General features: G+C 58.7%; 1 protein-coding gene across 1 annotated transcript in view; it reads left to right on the top strand.

The window, feature by feature from the left end:
- The window catches only part of CBX4 (chromobox 4), a 22,717-nt gene extending 19,619 nt beyond the window's left edge, over nt 1-3,098 (top strand). The window contains exons 7-8 of the mRNA XM_004709111.2: nt 575-641; nt 927-3,098. Coding sequence (XP_004709168.2) covers nt 575-641; nt 927-2,336 — 1,477 coding nt within the window. The 3' untranslated portion in view covers nt 2,337-3,098. The remainder of the gene's footprint in view (nt 1-574; nt 642-926) is intronic.
- Nucleotides 3,099-12,979: the final 9,881 nt, after the last annotated feature.

Here is a 12,979-nt window from a genome sequence, read left to right as displayed (position 1 = left end):
CCGCCCACCCGCCCGGTCGCTGGTCTGGGTTCCCCAGGTGGCTGCGAACCTGGCCTGGAGGCCGGCCCCCACCCCCAGCCCCTAATTGGCTCATTTGCCGTTGTGTAAACAAGGGCTCCGCCCCTCCCCCTGTTTAGTGCCTGGCCTTTAAGGAAACCAGTTCTCCCTTCTGCAGGCGGCCCGCGTTATCTGAATCTTAATGAGGTTATTAGCATCCTTCGTCTGCGGTGGAGAGGGACCTCGGTTGGCGCGCTCCTCCAGACCCTCAGCACGCTGTGGGCAAGGCCACGGGCCCTAGGCTGTGAGCGACAGCTCAGGACTGGGTTGCCAGCAAAGAGACAGGAAGGGCTGCAGGGGCACTGGTTCAGGTGGAGACCCCAGAAGTGGGAGGACTCCCCTGTGCAGATGAGCAGGGCAGATGAGCAGGGCCTCCAGCAAGGAGCAGCAGAGTGCTGTGGCTGGGCTCAGGCGCCCAGCTGGACAGAGGCGACCTTCTGCCCTGGCTCTTTACCTCAGGCCGCCCAAGGAAAAAGACCCTGAGGCTAACAGTGCTGCCCCCTGTCCCCTCCTCCAGGGAACGGCAGGAGCAGTTGATGGGATATCGGAAGAGAGGCCCGAAGCCCAAGCCGCTGGTGGTGCAGGTGAATACGCGCCAGCCAGCCCCGCAGTCCCAGGCCGCCCACGGGACCACACCTTGGCATTGCCATCCGAGCTGCCTCCAGGCCCCGAGGGTGGTGGGAGTTCTTCCCGGACACCCCAATCCCACCCCAATCCGCCTTCCTTTCTGCTATGCCTCCCACACCCCGCGGCCCCCCCACCTCACCATGAAGCAATTGAATCGGGTGGGGGCTGGGACCCCGGATGCTCCCAGCATGCCCTGGGGCCCTACCAGCTCAGGCTTCTCACCCACCCCGGGTTTCCCACAGGTACCTACCTTTGCGCGGCGCTCTAACGTGCTGACTGGGCTCCAGGACTCCTCTGCTGACAACCGAGCCAAGCTGGAGCTGGGCGCGCAGGGCAAGGGCCAGGCGCACCAGTATGAGCTCAACAGCAAAAGGCACCACCCCTACCAGCCGCACAGCAAGGAGCGTGCGGGCAAGCCGCCGCCGCCGCCGGGCAAGAGCAGCAAGTACTACTACCAGCTCAACAGCAAGCGACACCACCCCTACCAGCCGGACCCCAAGATGTACGACCTGCAGTACCAGGGTGGCCACAAGGAGGCGCCCAGCCCCACCTGCCCGGACCCCAGCGCGAAGAGCCACCCGCCAGACAAGTGGGCTCATGGCGCGGGGGCCAAGGGCTACCTGGGAGCGGTAAAGCCCCTGGGCGGAGCAGCTGGGGCTCCGGGCAAGGGCGCTGAGAAGGGTCCCCCCAACGGCATGCCGCCAGCCCCGAAGGAAGCAGTGACGGGCAACGGGATTGGGGGCAAAATGAAGATTGTCAAAAATAAGAACAAGAACGGCCGCATCGTCATCGTGATGAGCAAGTACATGGAGAACGGCATGCAGGCAGTGAAGATCAAGTCCGGGGAGGCCGCTGACAGCGAGGCGCGCTCCCCGAGCCACAAGAAGCGCGCCCCAGCCGCCGCAGAGGAGCGCCACCCGCCAGCCGACAGGACTTTTAAAAAGGCCGTGGGGGTGGGCCCAGAGGAGAAGAAGACAGACACGCCCTCCAAGAGGAGGGAGGAGGAGGGGCCGGGAGCCGGGGACCCACAGCCCCTGGACGCTGGCTCCCGAAAGCTCTCCCCGGCCAAGGAGGCGTTTGCGGAACAGCCCCTGCAGCTCACCACCAAGCCCGACCTGCTGGCCTGGGACCCGGCCCGAAGCACGCACCCGCCCTCCCACCATCACCCCCACCACCATCACCACCACGCCGTGGGCCTCAACCTGTCTCACGCGCGCAAGCGCTGCCTTTCGGAGACCCACAGCGAGCGCGAGCCCTGCAAGAAGCGGCTGACGGCTCGAAGCATTAGCACCCCCACCTGCCTGGGGGGCAGCCCGGCCGCCGAGCGCCCGGCAGACGTGCCGCCGGCCACTGGCCATCCGCAGCCGGAGGTCATCCTGCTGGACTCGGATCTGGACGAGCCCATAGACTTGCGCTGCGTCAAGACGCGTGGCGACGCCAGGGAACCGCCCAGCTCCCGCACCATCAAGCCCGAGGCGCTGGCGGAGGTCGCGGTGCCGGCCTCTGCGGCCCAGAAGCCTCCCGCGGAGGCCCAGGACGAGCGGGACGAGGAGCCGCTGTCCGAGTTCAAGCCCTTCTTTGGGAATATAATTATCACCGATGTCACTGCGAACTGCCTCACCGTCACGTTCAAGGAATACGTGACAGTGTAGCTGTAGCGGGAGAGCTTGGGAGAGAGATGTCTTCCCCGCAGAAAGGGTGTGGGGTGGCGGACTCCTCCATCTCCTGGACCGGACCGTGGGAGAACCAGCCCCCAGGGCCAACACTCTGAAGTCACCACAGGAACTACAGCTCTCTGGGGGGGCACTGGGTACCTGGGGGTCTAGCCCTCCCGCCCTCCTTCCCACCCACCCCCTCCCTGGCAGCCCTCAGACACGGGTCTGGCAATGGGCGCGGCGGCCGGCGGTGGAAATTTATAGTATTCTATTTTAACTGTGCTAACTTGTCAAGTGCTGACTTTGCTCCGGTTTGTACGTGGTGTTATTATTGAAATGTATTGTTTGAACTCAGAAGGCCCAGCCCCCCCCCCTGGGCTGATATATCTATATTTATTTGTAGGTATTTATATATTGAAATATAAAGACCTAGATTTATGGAGTTTCCTCTAGATCATGTTATATTCTATATCAGACGAACTATTTTCTGTTCTCCCACCCTCCACTCAGTATTCCCTTGATTTCACGTCGGCTCCCTCTGCCCCCTCCCACGGACTGCAATGCCAGGAACCTTGGTATATATTTTTTGATACTGTACACATGGACGTGTCTTTCTATGTGCAAAAAAAAAAAAAAGAAAAAAGTTTGTTAAAAGCCTAAACAAGCTCTAGAAACAGCTGCTACTAGGAGATGTGTAAACCGTAAGCTTCCGATTTTTGCCTGCTTGAATGTAAATATTAAATGGAGATGTTGACGGTGCATACTTGCGGTCTGAGCTGAGCGAAGGGGTGCAGGAGATTGACTCCGCCCCCTTTGGTCTCTGGAATGGGAACGAATCCCCTGCCCGTTGCGCATTAAACCAAATGGTAAATCCCAGCGCTCTTCAGGTTTTGGACCCCAAAGAGGTGCCCCGTTTCGGGGCAAGTTGGGGCACTGGGGAAGGGCATTGCTGACATTGGTCCAAAACAGGTTTTGGGACGGGTAGTGTGTAGATCGGGCAAAGGAGGGAAAAGGAGGCGGCTAGATGGGGCTCCCCCCGCCCCCCCAGCTTACCCTCTGGCCTGACCTTTGTCCACCCCTGACCCCTTGCCAGGGTGGCTCCTCCTCCGTAATTCCCCGCACTGTGGGGCAGGTTGATTGGGGTGGGGACCCGCACCCCAGCCAACGCTTGCTCCCATCTACCATCACGGCCCTGCCTCAAGGAGGAAGCGACCAAGCGCACCCCCAGGAAACCAGCAGGCAGAGGCTGGCGGTGGTGGGGGCGGGTGCTTCCTGCGAGGTAGCAGGAGGGGACAGCATAGCAGACCAGGCTTGCCCTCCACTGCATTTGCAAATTGGGAGCGCAGTCCCCACTTTAACCCTCCCTCTGTGGGTGGCAAGGCCCTGTCAGTATCAGAAAGGAAGGGGTTAAGTGTCCGCAGGGGGCCAGCTGAGGGGGGCTGAACTCAGCGGGTGGCCCTCGGGAACAGAAGGGTCCTGGCAGTTCACAACCGGGGGGATATAGCCCATGCTGGGGCAGCCAGGGCCAGAGATAGAAGGCTTGGGCGGGGAGCCCTGAATGCAGCCAGTGTGGCCACTATTGGCTGCTGGCCACCAGCGGCTAGGGTGGGGGAGGGGCGCAGGGGGAGGGGAGGGAGGGAGAGAAGGGAAGTTCTCAAAAAATACCCTTGGGAGTTGCTGGCGCTGGCTTTTGTGAATTGGCCCTCCCCCACACCCCAGCCCCCTTAGATTGAGGGCAGCCCCCTCCCCCTCTGTGTAATGAATGCCCTTTGCCACCCTGGGAGCAGGGGGGTGACGTGGGCTCCTGGCAGGCTGCCTGCTGGAGGATCCGGCCTGTCCTTCAGCGCCTGCCTCACAAAGGCTGGGCATCCGGCACCCTGGGAAGCAAGCATAGACCCAGCCCAGAGGGAAGGGAGTGCAGAATCACTGTTGGAGCCCAGGCAGTGAGGAGTTGGGGGCACTCCCACAGGGCAGACTGGGAAATGGTCCTTCAAGTTCTCGGAAGGACACAGGCTGCAGATGGCCCCAGGCCTTGAAGGGGTCTGGTGACCAGGCCTGTGGTGGCCTGAGAACTGGGTCCTGGGCAGGACCTGGCAGCTGATGGCAGACAGCAGCACAGAGGTGGGTTGGCCTGGATTCAGACCCAATGGACTGTCCAGGACTCCCTCTGTCAAAGAGGGAGAGTGACCTGAACTGGGTTCATCAAATGTCCCTGGCTTGCTGGAACCTCTCCCTCTCTCCTCGGGATTGAGGATTCCTGTGAGGTAAGTGGGAGGCTCTGGTGAGCCTGGCTTGAGTGGCACTGCCCAGCCTGGTGACTGTCCCACAGGTCTAGGAAGAAGAGGCAGGTTCAGAAACAGGGTCAGGGGGACTGGTGTCTACAGGGATTTGGGATGGGGGAGATCTAGCCCCAGTTCTCATGAACTCTCATGCCTCAGTGCCCATCTAACCACCATTCTTCTGCCCCACAAAGACCCAAGGGCACCCATCCTCTTAGTGAGGCCCAAGTGCAGCGGGGAGGTGGCGGGCAAGGGATTAGCTCGGCTCTGCTCTCCAGAATTCCAACTGGCTTCACTTCTCTCAAAGGAACCTTTCTATGGGGCTGAGTGGGGTGGTGGTCGGTGTGGGGAGGGGGGGCCCAAGCTGTGGAGCTTCCTGCAGCACCCACCCCCCTTCCAGTCATGAACCCACTTGAGTTCGTGTAGAGGTGGACATCAGTAGACACGGAGTGCTTGACCCCAGGTTTGGTACACCCAAATCCAGGCTGCCGGTGAGATCCACGTTTCTAGCAGCGATGTCCACTTATTTCAGCATCTGTACATTCCATGGAAGACTGGGGGGTAGGAGGTGCATTGTTTATCAGAAATCTACACACCCAGCAGCCTGCTCTGGATTTTATCAGGAACCCAAGAAAGACCCTGTCCGCAGGGAACTTTCAGTCCCACAGATTACAATGGTGTGGGGGGCGGGGCTGCATGAGCTCCTGCTTATGGGAGGGGCTGGAGAAAGCCAAAATAAAGCAGGAAAAGGCCAGGCTGGGCCCTTGGTCTCTGGCCTCCCCTAGACTTCTGAACTGAGGGTCCCACCCACCCACCAAACCCCACCTGTTCGTCCACTCAAAGAGGACAAGACTGATTTGATAGCGGTGCCCACTGCCCTCTCCCCTGAGATCTAACTCTGTGCCTCAGTTTCCTCGTTCCCTTAAGAGGCACACAATGAAGGCAAGGCGCGGAGAAGAGAGCCTGGAGAAATCCCATAAGTAAACGTGTGTGTGTGTGTGTGTGTGTGTGTGTGTGTGTGTGTGTGTGTGTGTCAAACCCTCTGTGTCAGATCCAAACGCCTTCCAACAACTTCTGGCCTGGAGTCTGAGCTTGACCAAGGGCCAGGGACCTGGGTTATTGACCTCTGACTCCTTTGTCTTGGGCCCCCTCCCATCTCTTCTGCATCCTGCTCCAAAAATGACCTCACACTGGGCCCCTTCAGCTTTCTCCAGGGGCCCTGGGAAGGACCAGAAGACAGGGGAGGGCAGCTCACGGGCTGCTCCAACCATTCTGGGGTAGTGGGTTACGCCTTGGGCTGCTAACCACAAGGTCAGCAGTTGAAAACCACCAGGTGCTCCTCGGGAGAAAGAGGAGGCTTTCTGCTCCCTAAAAGAGTGACAGCCCTCAAAGCCCACCAAGGGCGTTCTACCCGTCTTGGTAGAGCCTCAGTGAGTCGGCCTCGACGGGTGGCAGTGAGTTTGGTTTTGATGGTATGCAGTGCTCCCTGTTCGTGGGAGAAGCCTCCAGACAGGAGAGGGTGGTGCAAACTGTTGTGCTCAGATAAAAGCGTTCACTTCCTGGGAGAGTGAAATCAGAAACCCACCTCTACCCACCCACTGGGCCCCCGCCCTGCCTCCCTCCTTCTCTGACCCTTGCAGTTAGTGATAACAGTTGACTGACTGCATGCCTGTTGCGAGGGAGAGGGAGTGTATGTGTGTGTGTGGTGTGTGTGTGTGATCCCCTCCTTCTTCCACCGTCTTCCCAACATGGGTCCCACAGCTGTCCCTGTGGTGTTGCCCAGACAGCCCCCACCCCCTAGTGACCCCACTCTGTTCATGCACAACCCAAGAAACCACCTCCCAGTCCAGCACGGTCTGGTGATCGGCGGGCAGAGGGTTTCCACTGGCTGAGTTTTGGACATCCATCACCAGGCCTCTCTTCCTAGTCTTTGGAAGCTCCGCTGAGACCTGTTTAGCAGGACAGCAACCCACCAGCCTCCTCTGACAGATGGGGAGCAGGGAGGGGGCACTGCACACTGGGGCGCACTGACCCAATGCCTGTGGGCTGGGTCCCGGACTGGGTCCTCGGCCCTCTTCTGATGTCCGCTTTGAAAGGAAGCTTTGATCCTTTGGGAAGGGGCTGTGGTGTTAAAGAGACAGAGGGCGGCAAGCACCAACCAGCTCTCGCTGTCTTTGCTTGTTGGCTCATTCAACAATGGCTGCACAGGACAGGCATTGGCTGGGACTCACACCAGCGTAGGTGAGAAGTCCACCCCTGCTCCCCACCCCACCCCCAGGCCCTTGGCTCAGCCGGAACAATGCAGGCTGATAGTCTTGAGGGGCCCTCTGGAGGTCCAGCTCCCTCTGCAAGGCCTGGCCTGTCACCAAGGACTGTGCTCTCAGGGCCCAGGGGTCTGCATGTGCTCCAAGTCCCCAGAGGCTGTTCCAGGCTGCTTGGCTCTCTGGAGGCCTGCTGGCCCACAGCTCCTGCAGCACCAACTAACTCCCCATTGCTCACTGTCAATGAGCAAAGCTGCTAGCACCTGCAGGCCTGAAGGCCCTGCCAGAGCCTGCTGCTCTGAGACCAGGCAGTGGCTTGGGGTACTGCCTCGCTCCCTCAGCCTGCCCACCCACTCCACCCCCCACCAGTGGCTCTGGACCTGTGTCCCTTCTCTGTCTGTGGCGTGTCTGCACAGGGAGGCCTGGGCACATGCACCATACAGCCTCTTGATGACAGAGCTGGCTCCTACATTACAAACCATGAGTGTGGCCCACAGACCAGAGCCCAGCCTGTCTCCTTCCCCCTCCCCCTCCCAACTCTGCGCCCATGTAGCCCAGCTCCCCCAAAGCCGCCAGGCTGCTGAGCAGATGCTGGGGACACAGGCTGCCTCTTCCCTCCCGCCCCCAGCCCCTTACCTGATGGATTTGGAGCGCTCCACGAGCCTCGAAGTAATTAAGAGGTAATTGAATTTAGGGAAACAGACTCAAAGGCGAATCCGAGGCTTCCAGGAAGCCCCGGAGTCTAATTTCCGCATTTAGCGTAATGGTACCTGTTATGTGTTCCAGGAGAGCCCTGCTGCCTCCTGGGTGTGTGCTCTGCTCAAGCATGTGGCTGGGCTGGTGGACGTGCTGGCTGGGCGACAGCACACACACACACACACACACACACAATGCTAGCAGTGTACAGGGGACTTGTGGCCCAGCCCTCTCTCCCGGCTAACAGTGGGGTGCACTGAGCCCAATACCTGCCCCCAGTGCACAGGCCCCAGGGGTGGGCTGTCTCAGCTATTTCTTGGAGGCAGTTTTCTGCCTGCTTTCCATCCTGGGTTGGGGCAGGGGGCACATTAGCAAAGGATCACCAATGTGTGTGTGCCTATGTGTGTGTGTGTGTGTGTGTGCATGGGTTGTGTATACACATTCATCTGTGTGGATCTGTTTGTGCATGTGTGGTGTTGGTATGTGTGCATGTGTGTGCATACTTGTATGCACATTTGCGTGTGGCTGTATGGTCTGTGTGTACTGCTGTATATACATTTCTGTGTACTGTGTACACACATGTATTTGTGTGTGCATGTGTTGTGTGTCTATATAGTGTGTTTACATATGTGGGTATGTGTGTGAATCGAGTGTACATGGGATGTATGAGCATGTGTGCATCTGTGTGTGCAAGGTGCCATGTGTGTACAGATACGAGTTATGTGCATGTGTTGTGTGCACATGGGTGTGTGCGCATCTGTGTGTGCACATGTGTGAATCTATGTGTAGCTGTAGGTATGTGTGCACTGAGCTGCGGGCATGTGTGTGTGTATGTGTGTGCACATGCATAAATGTACGCACCTGTGTGGTCAGCTGTGTGTGCATAAGTTGTGTGCATGCGTGTACACGCGTTGCATGTGCATGTGGGGAGAGGTGCATGCCTGCAGCATGTGGAAGAGAGGCGAGGGAGCGGCACAGCCTGTCCCAGCAGGACCCCTCTCATGGCTGCCCAACTGCAGGATTCTTTCCAAGGCTCCGGAGTTCACCATTGCGAACCACGGGCCCGGATCCTTTTAACCTGCGCCAGGTGTAATGTAAACCCCCTGGATTTCCTCCCTTTCCTGTTTCATCTGAGAAATTCTTCACTAATTCCACGGTATCTGGTTTCTCATTGTTTCTCTCTGCCTTCCACAGCCCCCTGGGATGGCCTTTGTAAAGGTGTGTTTAATGCTCTCTCCCAGCCCTCCCTCCGGGATGACACCCGCTCTCCCTCTCTCTGCCCCCCACCCACCATCCTCTAAACCCCCCTGGAAGAATCTACGCTTTTGCTGGCTGTCAGGTCAGCGGAAGCCATAGCATCCTGGGGGGACGAGCACACGCCCACCACAGAGGGGGGGGGGGCCTGCAGCTTCCCTTGGAACCAGCATCCTGATGGAGAAAAGCATGCCCCTTGCTCAGTTCCTTGGCACTGTGGTGCTGAGATGTGGGGACGCTAACCTGAGGCTGCATGGCACCCGTTCTGTCAGGCCAGTGCTGAGTGAGGCAGATGACCGGTGGAAGGCAGTGCATAGCAGGTTGAAGGAAGCCATGTTCTAAAGACAGACAGGAGCCAACCTTTTCAGGAGGAGACAGGACAGCACAAGAAAGTCATGTGGCTGTCATGGGGAGAGGGGAGGACCCCTCCCCTGAGCAGCGGAAGCCAGCATCCTTAGGGTCACTTCCTGCTTTGTTCAGGGGCTGAGCTCTGGGCCCTGGTTCCCGGGCAGGGCCAGGAGGGGGGAAGTGCTGTGCTGGGCAGCCAGACTCCAGGCTGGCCTGCATGCCTCCCAGACTCTGCTTGTCCCGTCCTCCCGCAGGGCCGGCTCCTCTGCTGGCACTGGGAATTATTTATGTTTGCAAATTGCTTTTGGCTCACATGAGTTCTCCCTCTGGCTCGCCAGCACGCCTGGCTGCGGAGAGTCACGGAGCTGGCGCCGCCAGGAGGGAGAAGGAGGAGCTGGAGTGGAAGCAGAGCCTTCGGGGTGGGGGTCCCCTGCCCAGCCTCAGCAGAGGTCTGAGAAGTGGTCTGGGCCAAGTGGGAACTCTTGGGACCTGCGTGGCTCTGTGTCACCCTGAGGCGTGGAAGAGGTTGGTGGCAGCCTCTGCTTTGTTCCCGGACCTGGGCTTGGCAGCGAGAGGCCAGCGGCTGAGTGTAGGTGCAAGAGGATGGTTCTGAGCAGCCCCTGGCCCGGCCGGAAGAACTGGACGGGTGGCCACAGGAACGTCTTCCCAGCATCCTTTGCTGCCAGCCTGAGCCCTCCCTGATGCCACCTCCAAGGACATGGGTGAGAGCAAATCTCCTCCAAGGAACAGGAAATGTGGAAAGTCCCTGGGGCTGGTGGGCCCGAGGGGGGTGACTCTGAGGGGGGCGTCCCATGAACTCCTGCACGCAAAGCCTGCCCTGCTGGCAGCACAGCCATGGGCTGCAGGAAGCTCAGAGCCAAAGGGGGTTTCAATTTCAAACTCCTCACTCTACAGATGGGGAAACCGAATCCCACAGAACCAAAGCCAAGCCATCCCGGAGAGCTTAAGGGTCTGGGTGCCTCGCACACCCCTGCCACCCACCCAGAAGGGCAGCGAGCCTCTGGTTCACCCGGCCAGGGAAGTGCGAGGGTGAATGGGGGTGATGATAACCTGAAGCCAAGTTCAATGCCAGGCGGTGAGTGAGTGGCCACGTGCCATGGGCTGGCTTCTGCTCTCAGGACGGTGGTTGGCAGGGGTCTGGGACCCTGGATAAAGACAAGAGGAGCCAGGCCTCCTCCAATCCCGTGAGCTCCCCGGAGGCCCAGCAGCTGCTCAACCAGCTCCACGAGGTGGCCTGGCCGGCAGGATTCCTGAAGACCTCAGGGTTCTGAGGCAGCTGCCTGTCAACTGGGCGGCATGTGCTCAGCCAAACCACAATGAACCCCCGCTCTGACTGAGAGGGAGGACTGCGGGGCAGGCAGAGGCCATCCGGGTAGGAGAGGCGCTTCCCCACCAAGGCCTCTGCTCCTGAGACTGGGTCCTCAGGGAGTGGAGTTCACCCAGTTGAGACCGCCCTGCTCCCAGGTCCACCCCTCAGAGCAAGCTCCTGCTGTTCATTCAGCTCCTCTTAAGAAAGCAGTGTCCATCAGAGCGTTCCTGTGAGGCTGTCTGTGGCTGGGCCAGCTGGCTGAGACACCTGGGCACGTGGGCACCACAGGATGTTGGGGAGAGAATGGGGAGGGAGGGAGATGTTCCTGTTGTCAGGTGCAGCGAGTTGAATGCAGCACAAGGGAACAGAGCACTGTGCCATCCTCACAATTTTCCCTGTGTTTGAGCCCATTGCTGCGGCCACCGTGTCAGTCCATCTCCTCAAGGGCCTCCTCTTCTTTGTTGCCCCTCCACTTTGCCAAGTATGTGGTCCTTCTCCAGGGACTGGTGTCTCCTGATAGCCGTCCTAAGTAGGTGAGACCAAATCTCACCCTTCTTGCCTCTAAGGAGTCCCACGGCCACACTTCTCCCAAATACAGATTGGTTGGTGTATTAGTCCTGGTGGACTAGAGAAACAAATCCAGGGAGACTCATGTGTGAATTAGAAAGAGCTATATATACAAGAACAATTGAATATTGAGAAAACATCCCAGCCCAGTCCAGATCAAGTCCATAAATCTAGTAGTAGCCCATATGTCTGATACCAATCTATAAAGTCCTCTTCAGACTCAGGAAATACATGCAATGACACCAAATGCAGGAAGATCCCAGGCCAGTGGGTGGAAAGTCTTGTGGATCCAGTGGCAGTAGAGGCATCTCAGCGCTGGCGTGGGTCTCCACGTGGCTCCTCCAGCTCCAGGGCTCCAGTGCAGCTCCATGTGTCTTGTCCACAGGAATGTCTCGCAGGAAGTGAGCAGTGTCCCGCCTCCAGCAAGCTGTTTATCTACTTTCAGCCTCCATCTGGGGTCATCAAGCTGCGACCTGATTGACAGGCTAAACTCCACCCCTTCACAAGTTGACACCAGATGATGTAACTACCACGGATGGTCCTTCTGGGTATCTGAAAAGGGGGAGGGGCTAGAGGAAGACCATTGGAGGGAGGAAGATGCACAGTGACAGAGAAGGCTGACACATTTCGGGACCGTCACCAGCGTCTGAGAACAACTGCTAAGGAACCCGAACGTGGATGGAGAAAACGAGCCTGCGGTCTACACACAAAAAAACAAGAAAACAAAACCCACAGGCAGGGTCGGCCAAAGGGGCAGAGAGACGGAGACAGAGGGCAGCCAGGGCCAGAGAACCCAAACCCAAAGTAAAACGCGCCACCCCAAAGCGACAGGGGTTTCCAGGGCTGTGCGGCTGCACTGTGCGCAGACCGCCTCCTCTTTTCCCCCTCGGAGTGGCTGGTGGATTTGAACTGCCCGCCCGATTTGCAACTAACAGCCCAGCGCTTACCTGGCTGTGCCACTGGGGCGGTGGACACAGGGCTGGGCGGGGCTAGTCATTCCCTTGGAGGCTTGGATGGGGAATCAAGGCTAACGTCACCCTTAGCGGAAAGAACACCCGCACTGACACAGGCCCCGCCCACCGCCGGCACAGGCCCGCCCACCACTGACACAGGCCCCGCCCACAGGGTCCGTGCCTTCCCGCCAAGGCGGAGCCTGGACGTAACCAAGAGTGTCAGACGCGCCAAGTAGGTGGTGTGCACTTGTCATCGTGGCCAGGCTAAGGTGCGCGAGCCGAGAAGAAGGGGACCTGTCCCAGACTAAAGGGGACGCTGAGGTGGGGCCCTGAGGACTTTTCTTAACGTGGGCTTGGTTGTTGGAACAAGACAAGTAAATAACACGGCTGGGACATGGCCAGCGACTGAGTTGGACAATAATGTGGGGTCGGTGCTCGAGGTCCTGATCCCGATGCCTGGGCTGTAGTGGCCGATGAGGACAAACACCCTGCCCAAGGGTCAGTGGGTACACATCTTCAACAGACTCTCAGGAAACGGCTCGGGAAAGCAGGAATGGGAGAACCGGAAGTGCGGACAACTGGTAAGAAATCTAGGGGTGGGGGTGGGGTGGGGATATGCACCCGTTCCTGGCCTGGCCTTACAACTCCTGCACGTGTGGGCTGCCGGGTTGTCTAGAGAAACAAATCCAGGGACACTCATCTCCGATCGTATGAATGAGCTCTGTGTCAAGCAGTTCAACACACATACAAGTGTGCTTAACACATTGAATGATGGATTGTAATAAGATTTGTAAGAGCCCCCCCAATAAAACGATTAATTTTTTAAAAAGGAGTAGTTATCTATCAAGAAGGCATCTCAGCCCAGTCCAACTCAAGTCCGTAAGCCCCTCTGCAGACTCACACGGCCACATGCGATGATGCAGAGTGCAGGAGGGTCACAGGCCGGTGGGTG

Source organism: Echinops telfairi, unplaced genomic scaffold, assembly GCF_000313985.2.
Source record: "Echinops telfairi isolate 266 unplaced genomic scaffold, ASM31398v2 ScPeMD7_7458;HRSCAF=8496, whole genome shotgun sequence".
NCBI classification, from domain to species: domain Eukaryota; kingdom Metazoa; phylum Chordata; class Mammalia; order Afrosoricida; family Tenrecidae; genus Echinops; species Echinops telfairi.
This window is presented reverse-complemented; position numbering and strand designations above follow the sequence as displayed.